The following is a 20,740-nucleotide window of genomic DNA, read 5'->3' on the forward strand; positions in this document are numbered from 1 at the left end:
TTGACCTCATTTCCAACTTTTTTCACAAGGTCAAACAGTCCAAAGTCTTTTATAATGCTAATGTTTTTAAGTTCTATACTAGAATTCAGTGAATCAGATGTGATGCCTGTCGAGAGCTCATATTTTTCTAGTCAAGCTCACAATGACCTTGACCTCACCATGACCTTGACCTTGAAATCATAGAGTTATATACTGATATGACCAAAAGGCATACAAATTTTGAAAGACTATGATTACAAAAAGAAAGACTAGACTAAATCCTTCATAAGAAATTGACCTAAAACAAAACTGACTGTGTTCTTTTTGTTTGTTTATTGTTAGGGTTGGCATGACCTATTGACTCCATAACCAATTTCTCTAGTTCTTTCAGAATTTTTTTTATACTGGTGCCTATAAGAAATAGATTTAAAATTTATTCATTATCAGTTACAACTCTCTTCACAATCAAGCTCAGAAAGTATGATATAAACTATGACATACACTTTCATGACCTCCTCAATAGCGTCCTTGGCCACACGCATGCCGGCAAAATGGTTGAAATGTTTCCTCACTGTTGTCGTTGGTATCAGGTAGCGAGACTTCTGACGAGGTTTTCGCACAACCTTCTTCTTTGGGCTACAAGATATTTACAATGGTTAGATTGAAGAGTTGATGAATCCATTATGAAAACCGGAGAATCAGAAAAGTATTGACATCTTCCATTAAAAACATAAAACTGCCCCACAGTGGCAGAATAAAAGAATCTCAATGTTTTACTGCTTAATCAACATTTTTATTTCAGTCAATAAAATTTAAGGGTCGGAGAAAAAAGAGCAGGGATGAAAATCTAGCAATTAATTTATAGGGACCTACAATGAGGACATTTAATATGAATGAGTAAGATCAATTATATAACATCAAATATGACCTCAATACAATTTATATTGAAAAGCCCCAACAACATAGGATAAGATTATGAAAAAAAGAAAATGCTAATTGGTGCTGACTGTTATACATGAACTTGGTTTTAAAAGATTACAAGATACATGTATGATATAGGCGCTGGACATATTGAAATCAAAGGTTGTACTAGCCTTTTTACTGTTATTTCAGCTGCAGTGGAGGTTATGTTTGTATTTTCGCCTTCTGCCTGTAAAATTGAAGGGTTACTTATCAAAGACAAGCAACAAACATTTAAACATAAATCGAACACTTAATTATGATCTAAAAATAAACATTATTTTCTAAAAATGAACATAGACAAAACATACCTCTTGGTGGAAGACCACTGTATGATGCAACATTCAATATGTCAAGGGTGTGGCCTTTGTTGTTTTAAACAAAAAGATTTCCCAAAATGAGTATGTAAGAAACTTTTGACTCAGGGATGTGACTAGTTTTGACCCCAGGGGCATAATTTGAACAAGACCACTAGACAATTAACACACCAACTATCTAAGCTACAGGCCTCATGGTTTTGTCAAGATTTTTCCTTTTGGTTGCCATGGCAATTAAGAGTTCTAAATGGAATTTATGGAATTTATACAATTTTGAAAAGGCACTATCCAAGGAACATCCCATGAAGTTTCATCTAAATTTGCCTGGCAGTTTAGGAGGGGATGTCTTTTGAAGTAATTGTTGACAGACAGATGACAGGCGAACAGAGATGGAGGTGGGCGATGGGAAAGCTTATCCTGAGCATTGAGGTGAGCAATATGTGTTCAGGTTACAAGCTAAAAATAAACAAATTTAACCATGCAATTTTATCACCAAAACAGCACTTACTGATAGGAGTGCCAGGTTCTAGTAAGTTGAGGGATTTTCTTAATCAAACAAAATTGCTCACCTGCTGTACAAAGTCGGTGATTCTACTCTGTCTAGATGTTGATGGCTGGGGAGAGAGGCGGGAGAGAGCCCCGATGTTCTGGGTAGAGGCTATTGGGGGGGAAAACAGCATTGTCTGATGGGGAAGAGCGTCCACCTCAGCTGTAAAACCAATATGAACATATAATTTCTTATAACTGCAGTGTTGGGAATCATTACATCTATTGAAACTGATCAATGATCAATCAACGATCTGCATATTGGCTGCATTCTTTTATTACCAAATATATGTCTTATATATGCATAATCTGACTTGTATTATACATCTACAATGTCTGTTATACTGTTTCCATTCATCTAGCGCGGGAAATATTTAAAAGGAAGTATTTATTTTGCATAAGCCTGACTGCGGCCTGGATTTAAACCCAAAATAGTTCAACAACTGCTTTTAAATATATTTTCAGTTATTTCCAACAAAAGGGTGAAATTGACTAAATCAATCAATTTTCAATTATAATTGATCATTAATATAACACTAGTTTCACCTTTTTTACCTTCAACCATAAGTCAAAATGGTTTAGGAACACATGTACAACCTTGATGACTTTGTCTGTATCACAATAATACATGTACCAAGTTTCATGCAAATATCTTTTAAGCTGTTGTATTATAGTTGCAGTTAAAAAAAATACAGTCGTATCATTGCCACCAAGCTGTGACAATACCATTACCAGGTTCTCCTATCTTTTACACACATATTATTTCAATTCATCATATCATACCCGATCCTTGTCTTTTCCCTGCTATAACTGGAGAAGCCTGCGACAGCCCCATACGTCTAGTGCTACTGCCTAGGACAGATTTCTCTGATTTAGGTGTGCCTTTGTTTGACCCTGGTGTCCGTGGAGATGACCTTTGCATCGACCTTGATGTTGACCTCAGAGAAGCACTTGGTGACCCTTGAAGCCTTGGCGATGACCTTAGAAGTACTGGAGTTGACCTTTGACTTTGTAAGGTCCCTGATCTCGTCTGGGATTCCGACTGTGGCAGGTCAATGACCTTAGTGGGGTTCTACCTCCCTGGCTTCGAATCCTAGGTGACTGCTGTGACTGTTGTGACCTTGAGGACATCATTGAACCACCTGAGACTGACCCTGACCTTGACCTGTCATAAAAGAATTACAAATGCATTTACATAATGATTTTTTTTATTATACATGTAATACTGTAGTTCTTAAGAATGCATAAACATGAGAATACTGTCTTATTGCTGCTTAAATTTATGATATGATAAGCTTCAGGTTGCAAGTAAAATTTATCCAGAATGAAAGACCAGGAGGTAAATCTTATTACATTTAAAGTTTTAGATGGTACAACCACATGGAAACCGATAATCTAGGGATTATGCTTTAATTCATTATCAGCGACTTCAGTTGTAAATGATAGATTTTTGTCAGTACTTAACCATCAAATTATACATACCCATCAGACACTCTTGACATTCTGGCTGACCTCTGTGACCTGTGGGAGGAGCTTGCAGGGCTGGCCCCTCGAGGGGAGACGACGGGGGAGGGTGTGACCGCCTTCAGGGGGCTGTTCCCATCCCCCCGCTCGCTGCAGGACTCCCAGTCCTCTTGAACCCGAGGGGTGGAGGCAATACTGGGGCTCCGACGACCAGATAACAAGCTCCGCGGTGACTGGTACATATCATCTGAGAATGACAGGTTTAGGAATATTTATACATTTTGGTCACACGGTCATTTTCCCAAAATTTGTTATTTTATTTAAAAAATATATCATTGAACTATAGTGCTGCTTAAACTTGTGCCCAAAAAAATCCCGTGATGGAACTTAATTTATAAGCACAGTCATAATTGGTTTACTATTACCAATTAAACACTGCAAAAAGTTAACTCAATTATATGTAGGTTGTACAAAATAGTTTCCTGTTCCTACATCAGAGTCTTTTCCAGCCATTTCTTTAAAGGCTTTGTTCCTAATATCAAAAAGTTTTTACCCTAAATTTTGAATAAAAATTCTCAATAAATATTCAGAAGTCCTCCAAAATAAGACTTTTGAATGCGCGAGCCCGATTTCTTACATTAGTGCTTGGAATCAACTATGTTCAACAAGCGCAGTTATATAAAATACAAAATTTAAGCAAGCCCGGAAGACATTTTGCAGGCTTAATTTAAACCACTGCAAATGAAGAAGTTCTTTTTGAAAAAAAAGTAGTTTATTGTTTTTGAAATTGTGAAGTATTTGAAAATATTCTCCTTTTACATAATTATATAAACATTCACGATGTGCTAATTGCATGAAACAAGTACATCTGAAACAGTTGTCTCAAATCTTGTAAGAAATACTGCAGATCACATGAGTATCTATGAATTTCTAGTGCAGTTAAGATTTTAAAGTTAACAATGATGATGTTAACAACATTGTTAACTTTGACAAAGGTCTGAACAACTGGTCCAATATTTACCTGTGAGAGTAGCATGGCCCATATTTTCAGCATGAAACCTGTCCCTGCTAGAAGTCTGTGGACCCCCATCAAATGACCTGGATGATGTATGAGGATTTCTAGAAGAAGAGAAACTTTCACCACTGCTGTGCCTTGACCTTGAACTTATATTCAGGTCCCTTGATGAACGATTTCCTACACTTCTGGAAGCTGATCTTGACTGATTCTCTTGGTTCTGATGTTCATAACTGGAGTTCAACCTCTGCATATCAAATGGGGATCCTTTCCCATGCAAGTGACCATCACTTAATCGCAAGTCTTTTTCACTCCTGCTTGGAGAACCAAACCTACTTTTGTGGCCCTCACTGTATCTACCCATTCTCTCCTGGTCTCGAGCCTTCATGGACCTTTCCAGGTCCACGCTTATACTCAGGTGCCTGGTCATAGTATCAACCTCAGGACTCACTGCTGAGAATGAACTCTGCCTTCTCCTACTAATATCCGACCTACTGGCAGCAAGATCATCTCTCGACCTTGACAATGACCTATAGGATCTGCTCGTACTCTCATCTTTATTCAAATACATCCCAGTTTCCGCATCAGTCATTTCCATATTTGACACCGATCTATGGGATCTGCTTGCACTCTCATCTCTGCCCACGTACATCCTACTTTCCGCATCAGTCATTTCCATATTTGACAGCGACCTACGGGATCTGTTCCCTCCATCATCTCTGTCCACATACATCCCACTTTCCGCATCAGCCATTTCCATATTTGACAGCGACCTACAGGATCTGCTTGCACTCTCATCTCTTCCAACATAAGTCCCATTTTCAACTTCGGCCATTCCAATGTTAGACATGTCACTGCGACTACTAGCTGAAACATGGCTCATGTTTCGATAATCCTCCTCCATGCTGCTCTCACTAACTTTCATTGACAGCATGTACATTCCTCCTTCCGGTAAAATCTTTAAGCCATCACCTCTATGTTCTCTGAGGCTTTCTGATTCATCATGGCCTGATTTCTCCCTGTATTGGCCTGAAGGTTCACTCTGATCATCATCCATCTCCTCATCTTGGTACTGTTCCAGACCATCATCTCTGTCATACATTTCCTGACGAACATAATGATCACTTTCCCTATTCTCCAGTCTGCTTGTATACTCAGTCCTTTCATCATCATCATCTACATCATCATTATCGTTTCTATACGCCATCTGATCATCATACTGATTCCCTTCTTCAAACATCTCTTGCCTGCTGCGGTCAAATCCTTCCTCCCCTCCCTGATGACCATCATACTGGTCAAGCTGGTCACTGTGCTGGTCAGCCAAGGAGATTCCTGAATGGTGGTCACTCCTATTGCCCCTCGACTGGCGGTCAGCCTGCTGTGACCTCTGTAACCTCAGATGTTCAAGCATGCTCTCTGGTACCGTCAAGTTGAAGCTGCCTTAAACCATAGCGATACATTTATACATGCATCCTAGTTAAAATATTTCTCAAGTACTAGCATCTACTCTGTAAGTATATCTGAAGAAATGCCATTCATCATTAGGATGCAAAGATGTGTTAGCGCATTTTTGATATTAACCCTAAACCAAAGAGCAGCCCCACCCCCTATTTACCTATCCATTTACTCTAGCCTGTCTGATTGTGTATGGGCCTGGAAGTGTTGTATCACTTCTTCATTTCCCAAACCATACAATGACTGCTTATAACCAAACAGCGCCACCCCAACCCCACCCCCTTATTTACCTCTCCTCCTACTGCTGTCTGTCTGACTGTGTACAGTAAGGGAGTCTGCTATTACTTCTTGAATCTCCCTAGCCTGACAATGACCCCATAGACAGTCTCAAACTCAAAACCAAAGAGCACCCCCACCCCCTATTTATATATCGTTTTACTCTGGGCTGTCTGATTGTATATGGCCTGGGAGTCTGGTAACGTTTCTTCATTTCCTAAGCCAAAAAATGACCCTTTAAAATCAAAATGTAAAAAAACAACCCCTTATTTACCTCTCCTCCTACTGCAGGCTGTCTGACTGTGTATGGCCTGAGAGTCTGGTATCACCTCCTCATCTTCTGAATCCGAGGTTGACCGGAACGGGCTGCAACAATATGCCACAGGGTTACTCAGCTGTATAACAATTTTGGTGACATACCTTATAAATACCATAATGTATGGATAGATACGAAAACAGTATTCCCTTAATTCTTGATTTGCTTTATGTCAAGTCTGAAATAAACTTGGTTGATATCAAAACTATTTTAGCTTTTACAGATGGCTGAGCCGATAAGTTGCTGAAATACTCTGCCTGAGCTTTCAAAGTATCTCACCTCGGTACGGTGTAGTCATTAGGGTTGGTGGCTGGAATCACCAGGGAAGAATTCTGCTCTTGGGCGGTGATGTTGAATTTTCCTGCAACATTAGAAAACGAGACTTTGTGAATTTCAGTATCCTTCATCTTTATGCAATCCAGATCAGAAGATCTGACCAAAAAGCATAAATGCAGAAGCTGGTAAAGGAGGCTGCCAGTTATGCATCATGCCTGCATCAAATGTTTTAGCCAGATCGCAAAAAAACTTTATAGATTGAGATCAAAGTACATGTATTAAGATCATAGAACTAAACACCAAGCTAGCTTTCCTTCCTTATGTAAACCAATAAGAGTGAGTAAAACAAGCAGATGCCAACATACATTTTTAACAATTGCCAACAGAAATATCTTTAATACTATTACAGCCGGACCGAATGTGCCTTTAAACCAAAAAAAAATGCATGCCCTAGTAAAGGAACGCAATCAGTAAAAGAGCATATGTATAAACAGAAGCAGAGATCGAGTTCTTGCATCAAGATATATGCCAATAATGCCTATATATTGCATTAAGAATACCATATATAGCTGGCCTCACTCTAAGCATATTTTCATTGACAATATCAGGGATGCCAACGCAAATTTGTAAAACAAGAGGAAATTAGTATTACCGATAAGTAGGAATATCCCCATCACACAACATACAGAAAATAAACAGAGCAATTTTAATTTTAAAGTTTGTTGCCAAAAAAGAAGATCAGCTGAAAAGAGGAAAATTGGCATCCCTGCTGAATTTGTGTAATCAGTCTCATGTAATTCATTTTAAAATATTTGATCAAAGACCGTTTTTGAGAAGCGGACACAGGTCGACATTTATGTCAAACTCGAATGTCACCAGCCCAAGAAAATTGCATCAATCCAAGGAGCTGATGTTTTGGAAGTTACCTGTCCTGTGAGGTGTTCTTCCTCTCCGAGACGATCTGCTTATCATTGAACCTTCTGAACTCTCACGAAATGGGCTGAAATAGAACGACTAATGTTGCTAAAATTGAAATATATACCTGGTGGAATACATACAGTTTTTGAATTAGTTACCTTAAAGCACATTTGGGTTTCATGCAGATGATTTCAATTCACTTGTCTTACACTACACTTCTAAATTTCAGTTGATATTCTTAATAGCACGCGCACACAAACAAACAAATATTCATTACTGACAAATTTCAAAGCTGTATTATCACAGATTGACCATTTTGACAACTTTTTACTTTTTGTCTTGGAATAAGCCAATTTTGCGTAAATGTCTAAAAACCGCTGATATAAAACTGCTGATAAAAGATAAAATCGCAGTTTTTTTTATCTTTTATGCTCGATAATTGATGTTTTATGGCTAAAAACGTAACTAACGCTTAACAAATGAAAATATCAGCAGTTTTCCAAACAATTGAGATTACTTCTATTGTGTGTTATCCTATATGACTGATTTGAAAACACTGACACCAAAATCAGCTGATTCTAAGACAAAAAATGAAAAAGTTGTCAAAGCGGTCAATCTGTGAGAGTGCAGCTTCAATCCAACCTTGGTGTGTGGTATGTATCATTGACGAGGGGCTGTATGTCTGGAGAGCTCAAGCCAGATGAACGTTCTTGTGACGCATCCCTTCTTAACAGCTGGGGTGTTTCCATAGATGATGAAGCTGCGAACACATATGTATGCAAACTTGTTAATATTTGTTTCATTTTGTGTATGCGTTTCGAAGTCAAAACCTCAAAAACTATGAGTTATGAAAAACAAATAAGTATGAAAATAATTAAAGGGCAAACACCTTAAAAAATCATGCTTCTTTTGCAATAATATAATCCATAATATCTGAACATCAATTACTGTGAAATCATTTATATACATGGTCATGAAAATTTGCGGTTCTTCGAACAAGGACAATTCCAATGGTACTTAAATTCGTGGATTTTCATTATTTTAATAAACAAGAGCTGTCACAGTATGTGACGAATGCCCCTGAATGTGACATTGACCTACGAATAGAGTCAGTACATGAAAAGTTGATCTTGCCTTTACATGTCAAATACATATGGCAAGTTATTTTAAATTGCCTCTGAACATAAAAAATACCACCCATACTTGACAACCTACACTGTTATGTCCTTATATTCAGCATTCCATTGTGAATAAACCGTTAGTGTATCTTTCACCTTAGAGGTATGGACATGGGTCTTGCACACGACACGTCGTCTTCGTATGTGGAACACATGTAGCAAGTGATTTTAAAATCTGTCCATACAAGGGAAAGTTACAGCCCGGACACGACAACCTATACTCTATGTCATTATATGCAGCACTCCATTGTGAATAAACACTATGTGTGACCTTGACCTTTGAGGCAGGGAGACGGGTCTTGCACGCGACACGTCGTCTTGGTATGTGGAACACATGTGGCAAGTTATTTTAAAATCTGTCTTTACAAGAGAAAGTTACAGCCCGGACACGACAACCTATACTCTATGTTCTTATATGCAGCACTCCATTGTGAATAAACACTAAGTGTGACCTTGACCTTAGAGGTAGGGACACGGGTCTTGCACGCGACACGTCGTCTTGGTATGTGGAACACATGTGGCATAACAAGGGAAAGTTACAGCCCGGACACGACAACCTATACTCTATGTCCTTATATGCAGCACTCCATTGTATATAAACACTAAGTGTGACCTTGACCTTTGAGGTAGGGACACGGGTCTTGCAAGCGACACGTCGACTTGGTATGTGGAACACATGTGGCAAGTTATTTTAAAATCTGTCCATACAAGAGAAAGTTACAGCCCGGACACGAAAACCTATACTCTATGTCCTTATATGCAGCACTCCATTGTGAATAAACACTAAGTGTGACCTTGACCTTTGAGGTAGGGACACGGGTTTTGCACGCGACACGTCGTCTTGGTATGTGGAACACATTTGGTAAGTTATTTTAAAATCTGTCCATACAAGGGAAAGTTACAGCCCGGACACGACAACCTATACTCTATGTCCTTATATGCAGCACTCCATTGTGAATAAACACTAAGTGTGACCTTGACCTTTGAGGTAGGGACACGGGTCTTGCACGCGACACGTCGTCTTGGTATGTGGAACACATGTGGCAAGTTATTTTAAAATCTGTCCATACAAGAGAAAGTTACAGCCCGGACACGACAACCTATACTGTTATGTCCTTATATGCAGCACTCCATTGTGAATAAACACTAAGTGTGACCTTGACCTTTAAGGTAGGGACACGGGTCTTGCACGCGACACGTCGTCTTGGTATGTGGAACACATGTGGCAAGTTATTTTAAAATCTGTCCATACAAGGGAAAGTTACAGCCCGGACACGACAACCTGTACTCTATGTCCTTATATGCAGCACTCCATTGTGAATAAACACTAAGTGTGACCTTGACCTTTAAGGTAGGGACACGGATCATGCACCCGACACGTCGTCTTGGTATGTGGTACACATGTGGCAAGTTATTTTAAAATCTGTCTTTACAAGAGAAAGTTACAGCCCGGACACGACAACCTATACTCTATGTCCTTATATGCAGCACTACACTATTGTGAATAAACACTAAGTGTGACCTTGACCTTTAAGGTAGGGACACGGATCTTGCACGCGACACGTCGTCTTGGTATGTGGTACACATGTGGCAAGTAATTTTAAAATCTGTCCATACAAGAGAAAGTTACAGCCCGGACACGACAACCTATACTGTTATGTCCTTATATGCAGCACTCCATTGTGAATAAACACTAAGTGTGACCTTGACCTTTAAGGTAGGGACACGGATCTTGCACGCGACACGTCGTCTTGGTATGTGGTACACATGTGGCAAGTTATTTTAAAATCTGTCCATACAAGAGAAAGTTACAGCCCGGACACGACAACCTATACTCTATGTCATTATATGCAGCACTCCATTGTGAATAAACACTAAGTGTGACCTTGACCTTTGAGGTAGGGACACGGGTCTTGCACGCGACACGTCGTCTTGGTATGTGGAACACATGTGGCAAGTTATTTTAAAATCTGTCCATACAAGGGAAAGTTACAGCCCGGACACGACAACCTATACTCCATGTCCTTATATGCAGCACTCCATTGTGAATAAACACTAAGTGTGACCTTGACCTTTGAGGTAGGGACACGAGTCTTGCACGCCACATGTCGTCTTTGTATGTGGAACACATGTGGCAAGTTATTTTAAAATCTGTCCATACAAGGGGAAGTTACAGAGCCGGACGGACGGACGGTGCGATTTTAATATGCCCACCTTCGGGGCATAAAAAACAAAACAAAACAAAAACTGTGTTTCTTAATTGTCTGCATATTCCCTACGCACCAATCTTATGCTATTTGAAATGTACGTCAAGCATTTTATCATACTTGCTACAGTTAGACATTATGCCAATTAGCACAGATACCATTGTCAGTTATTTAAGGATTGATCTGCATTTATACTGTAAGAATGCAGTACGGCATAGGAGCAAATTCCATGAAGCATGCTAGTGCTTCTTGGTCATTTGCTCGCTTATCCTACAGTGTTCATGTGTAAATGACCTCAAAGGAGAAAAGTGGTGGAAATTAACCAATCACAAATAACAAGAAAAAGAAGACAAATAACATGCCGCTTGAACTGATGATAGATTATGACAAAATACCATTGATTGTCGTGGATTACAGGCCCAAACAATCAACACTTGATTTTTATTGATCATTGAAACATCACAAGTAAGCGTTTTTTGTAAATCATTTGCCAATTGCTAAGAAATAAACAGATAAACCCATAATAAAACCTTTGCAATGTTTTAAAAATGCTAACGATACAGGTATGGTAATATATCTAATACATGTACTTAATACTTCTCTATGCCTTTCAAACCAATGACCTTAGGTTAATTCACCATATAAAAAACTTACTGTTTCTCATAAAATTCTGAAGCAGTGTCCTCGGGGTGTCATTATCAAAACCCATGGACATGTTGGCACCTTCTTGCCACCCAGACCCTGACCTCCGAATAGACCTCCTCGCTCCTGGGCGGGACCCAACCCTCGGTGAACCAACATCCAGACGGGGAGGCTGACTGGTCGACACACCAGTCTGGGAGGTACGGCGTTGGACCCTCACCAGGGGGGCTGTACTGTGCTCCTCTTGAAGAAAACCCTCGATCTACAACACAGAAAATTTCAGTTTTTGCTTTTACATGAAAATTAACAGGACTTATCGGTACTATAAATATTCTGCTATAGGGTTTTAGCCAGGTTTTAACAAGGTCAGGAAGATACAGAAAAGGGACATAAGGGCAGATTGTTTCGGCAGTGAACAGTTAAAGCAATTTGAATGACATAGAAAATGTAAGAACATGTGGTTATTTGAAGTAATATTACATATATACATTGTTGGTTTTAAATACCAAACATGTAAAGTTTGTTTGAATTTTGTAATCAAATTTCAAGTTAATCAGAACAAAAGATTATAAAACAGTATCTTCTGTTAGACCTTTACTTAAAAATGGAAGTAAATTTATCTCAAATGTTACAAAACAAGTGAAGCTATATACAGTGATCGAAATTTGACTTTTAATGAACAATCCCGAATTCTTATACTATTGCTTGGCATCAATTTTAAACAAGCCCTGCTATATAAAATTCAGAATTTGAGCAAGCCCGGAAGACATTTTACCAGTACAGGGCTTGCGGGCTTGTGCTAATTTTGACCACTGCTATATACAATATCTAAAACACAAACTGATCAAAAAAGTTTTAAATATAGTCCTCCAATCTGTATATTTTTGTAAATGAGTCAACTGTATCTGTTTACTAAGATTACTTAAAATGTTCAACAAAAGTAGGACTAAAATACTAGTTGGTCCTACAAAAATTAACATGATCCTTCAATACAGGTTGTTTTGCCGTACCTCAAGGCTGAATGTTATAATGACATTCATGTAGAAAGAGAATACACCGAGCTTGAAACAAAATTAATATTTTCACAGACCAGATGTCTTGGAGTGTCCTCAACGTCGACACTTGTAGACAGGGACGTCCGTCGTCTTTCACCACGCAGGCTAGACACTCGAGCATGCCTCGGCCTTGGCAAAGGCTCAGGGGTCCTGAAATCATTACCACTATATCAGTTGTACAAGTTTGAGAACAATATATTTCATGCATACCAGTGAAAGAGTGAAAAATATTAGTGATTGATAACTTGATCATTTCACTCTGGCGCGAGTAAAATGATAACCCTTACTCATTTCACTCTGTACAGACAACTTGGGACATCTTTTATAATACAAGATTTGCTTCCCTTGACTTGGGAAAAATACATACATACGTAACATGTATGTACATGTTTGTTGTCATTGGTAGTGCAGTAATATGCACATTGACCAAATGGAATTGTATTGTCAAAATAAAATTATGCAATAGTTTTAATCAAACAAGCACTTTTGCGATTGTTTATAAATATTAAAAAAGAACAAGCTTACCAATTGAATTATGGCCATTTCGTAACTTTTCCATTTCGTAACCGCTCAATGTTGGTCATTTCGTAACCATTGTGTTAATCAATTCGTAACAGTTATGAAATCAAATGGTCATATAGTAACAGTTGGCTCATATGTTGTAAATAATGATCTAAGGTTTTGATGTGAGTTTCTTATTTTGATATCTGCATTAGGTATTAGATTGACATATATTTGAGGAAATAGTTTAATAACATTTGAGTTTACAAATTAGTGTGAAACATAAAAATTTGAAGTTATAAAATTAAATTGGATACAGAGTATTAGTGACAACATTAAATGCAGTAAATCAATATAATTAGTGCGACTAATTAACATCTAATTTATATGATCAAATAATATTTGCCGGAATGTAAAAACAATGTTATTCATTTGTCCCACTGTTCATATGTATTTGTAATAAGTTGTGTCACTTTAGTTTTCAAAATGAATATGAACTGCAAATTTTGCCATATTGTTTTTGTTTTATTTATTATACGAAAATTCGAGAAAACTCGTAAAGTTTATATTCAATGCAAACACTTAAAACATAGAAGTTTTTCCTGTTGTGTTGTATCAGTTGTACCAGTTTGAGGACAATATCATTGGAATAGTGATTAGTTCTAAGATGCTATAAGTGACATTTCAAATGTGTGTTTTTTCCATTTTTTCACACATAACCTTGATAAAAATTTACTCTGTGGCACCAGTAAACTAAAGTGACCATATTTCCAGAGAAATCAGAATTAAATTGAGCTCAAATATTGATCTCAAGCATAATTTGTTGATTGTCATTCATTATCATTATTGACCTATTTTTAAATACCTAGCTACTTTGATTGATCAGTAATATTTTCACCATGAAAATGTTTCTATACCTTATAAGACCTTCATGTCTGTTTCTGATGACTTTCTGTGAATGGGTCCTTGAGACATCTAGGTATTCCCCTATAGCAGTCCTGGGAGTTTGAGCGATGCTTTGTCTCTTGTTTGACATCTTCAGCTAAGGTAACTGAGTTGAAAATTTTTATCTCAAACTATGCACCAGTCAACTGTAACCACGGCTCCCCCAGGTCCGGAGAATAGCCGGGACTTTGACTTTGGGTCTAACAAATCCGGGGTAAAATCCCTGACGAACTGATGGTTAATCCCTGGCCAAATGCCCCGGCACCCCAGGACTCTATATAAGGCCTAATCTCCGCTAAATTTGGCGCTATGACAAAACCACCGCGGTCACCCGGCCCTGCGGGACCACATGGAAAGTAAAAATACGGCTCTTCCCCGGCTATCCGCCCGGACTTGGGGGGGGGGGCGTGGTTACAATTGACTGGTGCACTACATATTCACTTGGAATATTTAATTGCTATTTAAAATTTGATTTGAAATATTTTTAGTCACTTTCACAAAAGAAATTAGTGAATAGTGTAGGTGACCCAAACTAGTAATGTCCAGGGCTTCAATTATGCATTTGAAAGTGGAAGATTGAAGTTCCTTGCCATCAATTTTGAAAGTTTTTCTCCCAAAGTTGAAGTTTATAGAGCTCTACGACTTTCTCAATTTTGCACAAGCTACTACCAAACTTCTTTTAAAAATGGTATACCTTTGAACATTTTGATTTATCATGTTTTAAGAACTGTATAATGTGATTGTGGGAATAAAAGTTATATAGATAAGCTTAAATATAATGAGGCGGTAACGGAATGTTTCCTTGGACGCTCAAAAAACAACAACAGTACTCGTCTAACATCAGACTCATCACTGATCAGTGATTCACATCAAACTCAGCTTCCAAATTTTTTTTTATTATTTCATGACATTCGCAAAACAGAAAATACAGAGTCCCTTATTACTACATATCGTACACACATTCATATTAACTTGTGACTTTTCTTGTGAAATGGTGTATTAAAGTAATATTCAAATAAAATGTATTACCAACACACGATCAGTATTTTTGACAGATGACTGAGCTGTTCTCTTGTTCTGTTCCCTTCAAAACAAGATTTCAAATAAAAATGTATTCTTAACAAATAGAAAAAGGCAGTCTTCTATAAGCAAATACTAAACAAAAGTAAAATATTACAATACGATGAACTAATTGTCTGGTTTTGAAACGGGTCCTGTATGTTTGTGTTGATTTTTCAACAATTTGTTTTGCCCGCCATGTTTTTTTTTGTTTGAATCCAACGATAAATAACACGAAATAAAAAATCTTGATTATATTACAGAAAAGTATACGAAGCGGTTACTTCCCCTGTCAGTGCTTATGGGTTGATTAATATTTATCAGACTTCAACTAACTCAGTTTGCACTGGGTACCAAATAGAATTAGAATATATAGTTGAGAGTACCTTGTTTATAACCAAAGACGGTACATGGATGATGATGTTACTATGATGAAAGATAGATATCACAGAATTATAATGCCGAGTTTCCATGTTTAAACTGTCTGTGGTAATGCAACAGTCAATTGTAACCACGCCCCCCCCCAGGTCCGAGGAATAGCGGGGACTTTGACTTTCGGTCCAGCCAACCCCGGCTAAAATCCCCGCCCTGCGGGGGCGAACAGATGGTAAAATCCCCACCAAATGCCCCCGCACCCCAGGGACCCTAGGTAAGGCACATTCCCCGCTATATTTAAAACAAAGACAAAACCACCACATTCACTAGGCACTGCGGGGCCACCTGAAAGGTAAAAACACGGCCCATTTCCCCGGTATACCCCCGGACCTGGGGGGTCCGTGGTTTCAATTGACTGGTGCATAAATACTGAAAAACTTAGATACATGTATCACCGCGAGAATTTAAAATTTTCTATGATCAAGTTAATTTATGTCGTTCAAATAATGACAAACATGTGCCTAGTGAACTGACAGTGTATAAGTTAATTTTTGACGGAAACTTTCAAGCCAAAACGCTTAAAAGTCAATGCATTCATGACTAAATAGTAGGTGTAACCCTGTCAAACGAAACGTCACTTTGGTGTGACCTTAATGCTTATACAATTCTAAATAATTGACAAAAAGCTTTTGTAATATTTGAGACAAAAATAAATTTATTTGGTTATCATTCTGCACGTGCAATTTTACTTCGACCTATATTTAGATCTCATGGGTAAGATATTTCGGTCCAAACCAATCAAGCGATCTCAGAGGTAATATATTTCGGTCCAAACAATCAAGCGATCTCAGGGGTAAGATATTTCGGTCCAAACCAATCAAGCGATCTCAGGGGTAAAATATTTCAGTCCAAACCAATCAAGCGATCTCAGGGGTAAGATATTTCGGTCCAAACCAATCAAGCGATCTCAGAGGTAATATATTTCAGTCCAAACCAATCCAGAGATCTCAGAGGTAAGATATTTCAATCCAATGAACTCAGAGGTAAGAAATTTCAGCTCGAACGGAGCTAATGAACTCAGAGGTAAGATAGTTTAGCCCACATGGATCCAACAGTGGTAGGGGTGAGCAAATTCAGTCAAAAGGATCCAATGACCGCAGGGGTAGAAAGATCATTGCGTGAACTAAAATGTGTCACAACAATCAGTGTCATTTCAAAACCGCGGTCAAAAAAAGTTGAGGCGGTTTCACGGTTGTGTCCCCCGCCCCATCTCCCGGGTCCCCCCACTGACAATTTAGCTTGTAAGGATTCTGCGCAAACTATGTTTTTTAAAGGTATCCAATACACGATAATGTGAAAATTCGATGTCTGATTATTTTGGTATCACATGAAAGGTAGTTAGAGCAATCAAGGCATTCGCAGCAACTCGGCCATCTCCGGCAAGCTTCGTGATAGACAATTCCTGTTGTATACTGGACGAGGTGTTCCGATTGCCGACGAGGTTCGACTGTATTTCAAAGATAAAAAAAATGCGAATACACTGTTTTGACCTTTAAACATTGAAATATCGGTCAAAACACTTCCCGGATTTCACTCGAAATAAAGAATCAAGGTATTGACGGCCAAAATTTTACCTGTGATATATTTTCGGTCGTTTACTTTACGTAGAACTCTACTTGACGTTGTTTCCACCGCAACGATGATGACGTTGACGTTATTAAAACAAAACGAGCCGAGACAGTCGCCGAAACTGCAGGGACGGAGGAAATAGCGTTGAAAGCCGCCATAGCTTCAGAGTTCCCTCTGGTATTTGTTTTCTGGTTTTGAATAACAATTATTATTAACATCAGTTCCCATCAATTTAACGGATGTTACATACTAAATGAGAAGTTAACGATTTATTATTTACTATTGAGCGATTATGATACGAACACCTACAGGAGTATGGAGTTCTGTTAATGTGGTGAAAATATTGCTGTACAATAAGAATGCATATCATGAATTATGTTAAATGTTCATTAGAATGCAACCTACATTCTTAGCCGATGAAATTGCAGATGGGTGTCCATTAATCATTAGGGATTTCTTTTTTTGCGGATGTTTAAAAATTCGCTTACTGCCAATCATTCGTTACACACTCGATCCTTGCGCCATATTTTGCGTTTACAATGAGCCATCCAACGAGATTGTATTACAAGTCAGTAAGATGACCTGAAGTAAGGTTCTAATGATTATGGTTGGCTATTTCGATACGCTTACTCCGCCCATCCTTAATCATTAAAGTCTTACTTCACTTCATATGTTCGGCTCGAATTCGGCTCAGGGTGAACAACATTTGATAAGCATAAAGATAGCTGTCTTATCTACATTCTGTACCCTGTGCGTATAGGAGTGTACGTGCAGTATAGTTTTCAAATACAAACATGTAGATCATTGAGAGATTTCATGAGGTACCTCCGAGCTTCTGAGTCGGTACGAAATAACTGACCAATAATAAAGCTATTATGTGATATATTGGCCTCTTTTATTGCTTTGAATTGACCCCCATTATCACAATAATTGGTATCGGCTGATCGAAGTCCTTTGCGGCGATTTCGATGGGAACAATGCTTCAATAATGAGGCGCATGTAGGTAAATCTGCAATGTTTATTGATCTAATAGATAGACTTGCTGAACTCGCATGGAACCCTGGGGAACCGAGAAAGGTCGACACTCTATCGATACTGAGTCAATATATATGGCAGGAGCAGATAGGGTGCGGACAATTAGAAACTATTAATAACTTGTAACAAGAAATATATGACATGATTAAACATCGAGAATAAACACGAACACTCGCTCAAGTTGGGAACGTTCGCACGCAAGATCGCTAAAATGAAGAGAATAAAAGTCCCCATTTTGTTATCAAGTGTCTTTTTCATTCGTAGAAAGAATGTAAGGATTTAGTTTGTGGGTGTTCGTGTCTTTTACTGGTATTGGTAAAAACTTAACGCTCCGGGCTCTTCTTAATTTTCTCTCTCTAAACAGATCATTAAAGCTGCACTCTCGCAGATTGAACTTTTTGACAACTGTTTTATTTTTTGTCGTGGAACGCGCCAATTTATGCCAAAATGCATGTAAACCAGTCATATAAGACTGCTGACAAAAAAATGATCGCAGATTTTTATTTTTAAGTTCAAAAATTGATTGATGTTTTATGCATTTTTCTTTAACCGTTACAGCCATTTATAGCCATAAAACATTAATTTTGGAACGGAAATATAAAAATCTACGATCTGATTTTTTTGTCAGCAATCTTATACCATTGGTTTGCAGATATATACGCAAAAATTTGCTCTTTCCAAGACAAAAAATAAGAAAAAGTTGTAAAAAATGTAAATATGTGAGAGTGCAGCTTTAACGCTCCGGGCTATTCATAAATATCTCTCCCCAAACAGATCATTAATCCATCAAGCCGATGTTTAAAGCCCAATTTGGTTATTGAGTTTCTAGATAACGGGCAGGTGCCTTTTAATTATCCTTATCTTGTTCCCAGAATTTCACTTAATTATATATAACTTTATTCATTTATTATCTCTCAGCATGGAATAATATATAATTATCTTAAATCACGTGTGTCTGTCTGTTTGTCGGCCTTACTAATTATATATGTATACATGTTTGTATATATATAAATTATAACAAACTATAATAGTTACTGTTTTAATTGAGACTATTATATGTCCAGCTCGTTCAAATTTCATACTTATCATCTTATCATTGTATATACATCAATGATTATATTGTTTAACAATTCATGTCATGTAATTAATATGAACACGCGTGTGATCAAATTACTTAATAAATGGTGACTCAGAGAAACGCAACATAATTCAATTCCGTGCACGATGTAAAAATGGTGCAGTTTATAAAAATAGATACGCACATGTATACTATGATGTATCCATAAAGTCTTGTCGACATATTTTATGTAGACCTGCGAACTCGGGGCACGACATGTCACAGTATTTATGTCGACTTGTTGACTTATAAATTAGATATGTCGCCTTGGGAGATAAGTCGGCATAATTATTGCGACAGGTCGTATTCTAGCTCGCAAGTCGACAGAAAACAATTCGACTTCATTTTTTGTCGACTTGCGAGTTATAACTAGATAAGTCGACATAATTATTGCCACCAATGTTTGTTTGTAAACTCAAATCTATGGAGACAAGACACTAGATGGTCATAAATCGGCAAATACCGTATTAGCCTCGAATTATCAATACGAGCTAGTATGTGACAGATTTTACATTATTTTACTCGATTAAAATAATTTACCGACGCTATTTTTAAATTTACTGAGATTTACGCGGTAAACACACCCAGTAAATGTCGCATTGGAAAATATGCAAAAACTGCGTAAGAACATGCATGTGTCGTTAGTGATACATCAATAAGTTGTACACATTGATATCATTACAAATTTATGGAAGTTTTTGACATTTTTTCTCATTTTCTTACAATGGCATCCACTGGCGTCCGTCCAAGTAGTATGCTGACATCATTTTTAAATGTTTTATGAGTCACCCCCCCCCCCCCGAACTCCCCACCCCCAAAGAGAGAGAGAGAGAGAGAGAGAGAGAGAGAGAGAGAGAGAGAGTAAAACTGAAAGCCAAAACGGACTACAAACACTTTTTAGGCCTTCAAATAGTGCAAAATTGGTGATTTCGGGTTAAACTTTAGTTGAAATAAAAAATAGAATTAAAGTTGCACTCACTTTTATCTTTATGAATGTGTTTTTAAATCATTTATTTTACATAGTAGGGTCACCTGGTTTCAAAATATCACATTTTGACGTTTTTAACAAACACAACAGCCAGATTTATTTGACATTATGTACTTGATCACATGAAATCTTACTCATTGACATAAAATGTCTTAAACTTATTCTTAAAAAACGCAATATTATTTACTTCCATGATGCTTTAAGAGATAAAATGCTGAAACATTAGGTTGAGTACTAAAATATGATAGACTATGAACTATCTCATAAATGTGTTTTTGTGTAGCATGGGCAAATCGCCTAATGTATTTGAAATGCACACTTACACTTCAATCTCCATTATACGTGACACTCTTATTCAAAATTAATACATACATTCGAACCCCGTTGGCTCGAACTCGCCTGGCTCGAATTCATCGTTGGCTCGAACTAGATGTAAAGGACCGATTTCTTGATATTGCAGGTAAACTGTCCCGCTTGGCTCGAATTT

The 20,740-nt window shown here is 37.8% G+C and overlaps 1 protein-coding gene across 3 annotated transcripts; it reads right to left on the reverse strand.

Moving 5' to 3' along the window:
* Positions 1–1,073: 1,073 nt before the first annotated feature.
* LOC128242782 (uncharacterized) lies at positions 1,074–15,310 on the reverse strand. 3 transcript variants are annotated; one of them, XM_052960106.1, is made up of 14 exons: positions 15,228–15,303; positions 15,080–15,134; positions 14,023–14,156; positions 12,640–12,754; positions 11,562–11,811; positions 8,165–8,282; positions 7,531–7,604; positions 6,608–6,689; positions 6,287–6,378; positions 4,288–5,721; positions 3,285–3,513; positions 2,586–2,967; positions 1,826–1,965; positions 1,074–1,129 (listed from the first exon to the last, which is right to left on the reverse strand). In XM_052960106.1, exons 3-12 carry the CDS (start codon positions 14,139–14,141, stop codon positions 2,784–2,786), a joined length of 2,697 nt encoding a protein of 898 aa, XP_052816066.1. In that variant the 5' UTR covers positions 14,142–14,156; positions 15,080–15,134; positions 15,228–15,303; the 3' UTR covers positions 1,074–1,129; positions 1,826–1,965; positions 2,586–2,783. The 3 variants fall into 3 exon arrangements, with proteins under 3 accessions (XP_052816066.1, XP_052816065.1, XP_052816067.1); XM_052960105.1 differs by having other exon boundaries at positions 15,080–15,310; XM_052960107.1 differs by lacking the exon at positions 15,080–15,134.
* Positions 15,311–20,740: the final 5,430 nt, after the last annotated feature.

The sequence above is a fragment of the Mya arenaria genome, chromosome 8, assembly GCF_026914265.1.
Source record: "Mya arenaria isolate MELC-2E11 chromosome 8, ASM2691426v1".
NCBI lineage: Eukaryota > Metazoa > Mollusca > Bivalvia > Myida > Myidae > Mya > Mya arenaria.

Excerpts from the sequence above, each read along its gene's own strand:
- LOC128242782 (XM_052960105.1), bottom strand. The coding sequence starts at position 14,141 with ATGTCAAACAAGAGACAAAGCATCGCTCAAACTCCCAGGACTGCTATA. Across the intron at positions 7,605-8,164 it reads GATACATACCACACACCAAG|CCCATTTCGTGAGAGTTCAG; the intron begins GTTGGATTGAAG and ends GTTCTATTTCAG. Across the intron at positions 6,379-6,607 it reads AATGACTACACCGTACCGAG|CCCGTTCCGGTCAACCTCGG; the intron begins GTGAGATACTTT and ends ATATTGTTGCAG.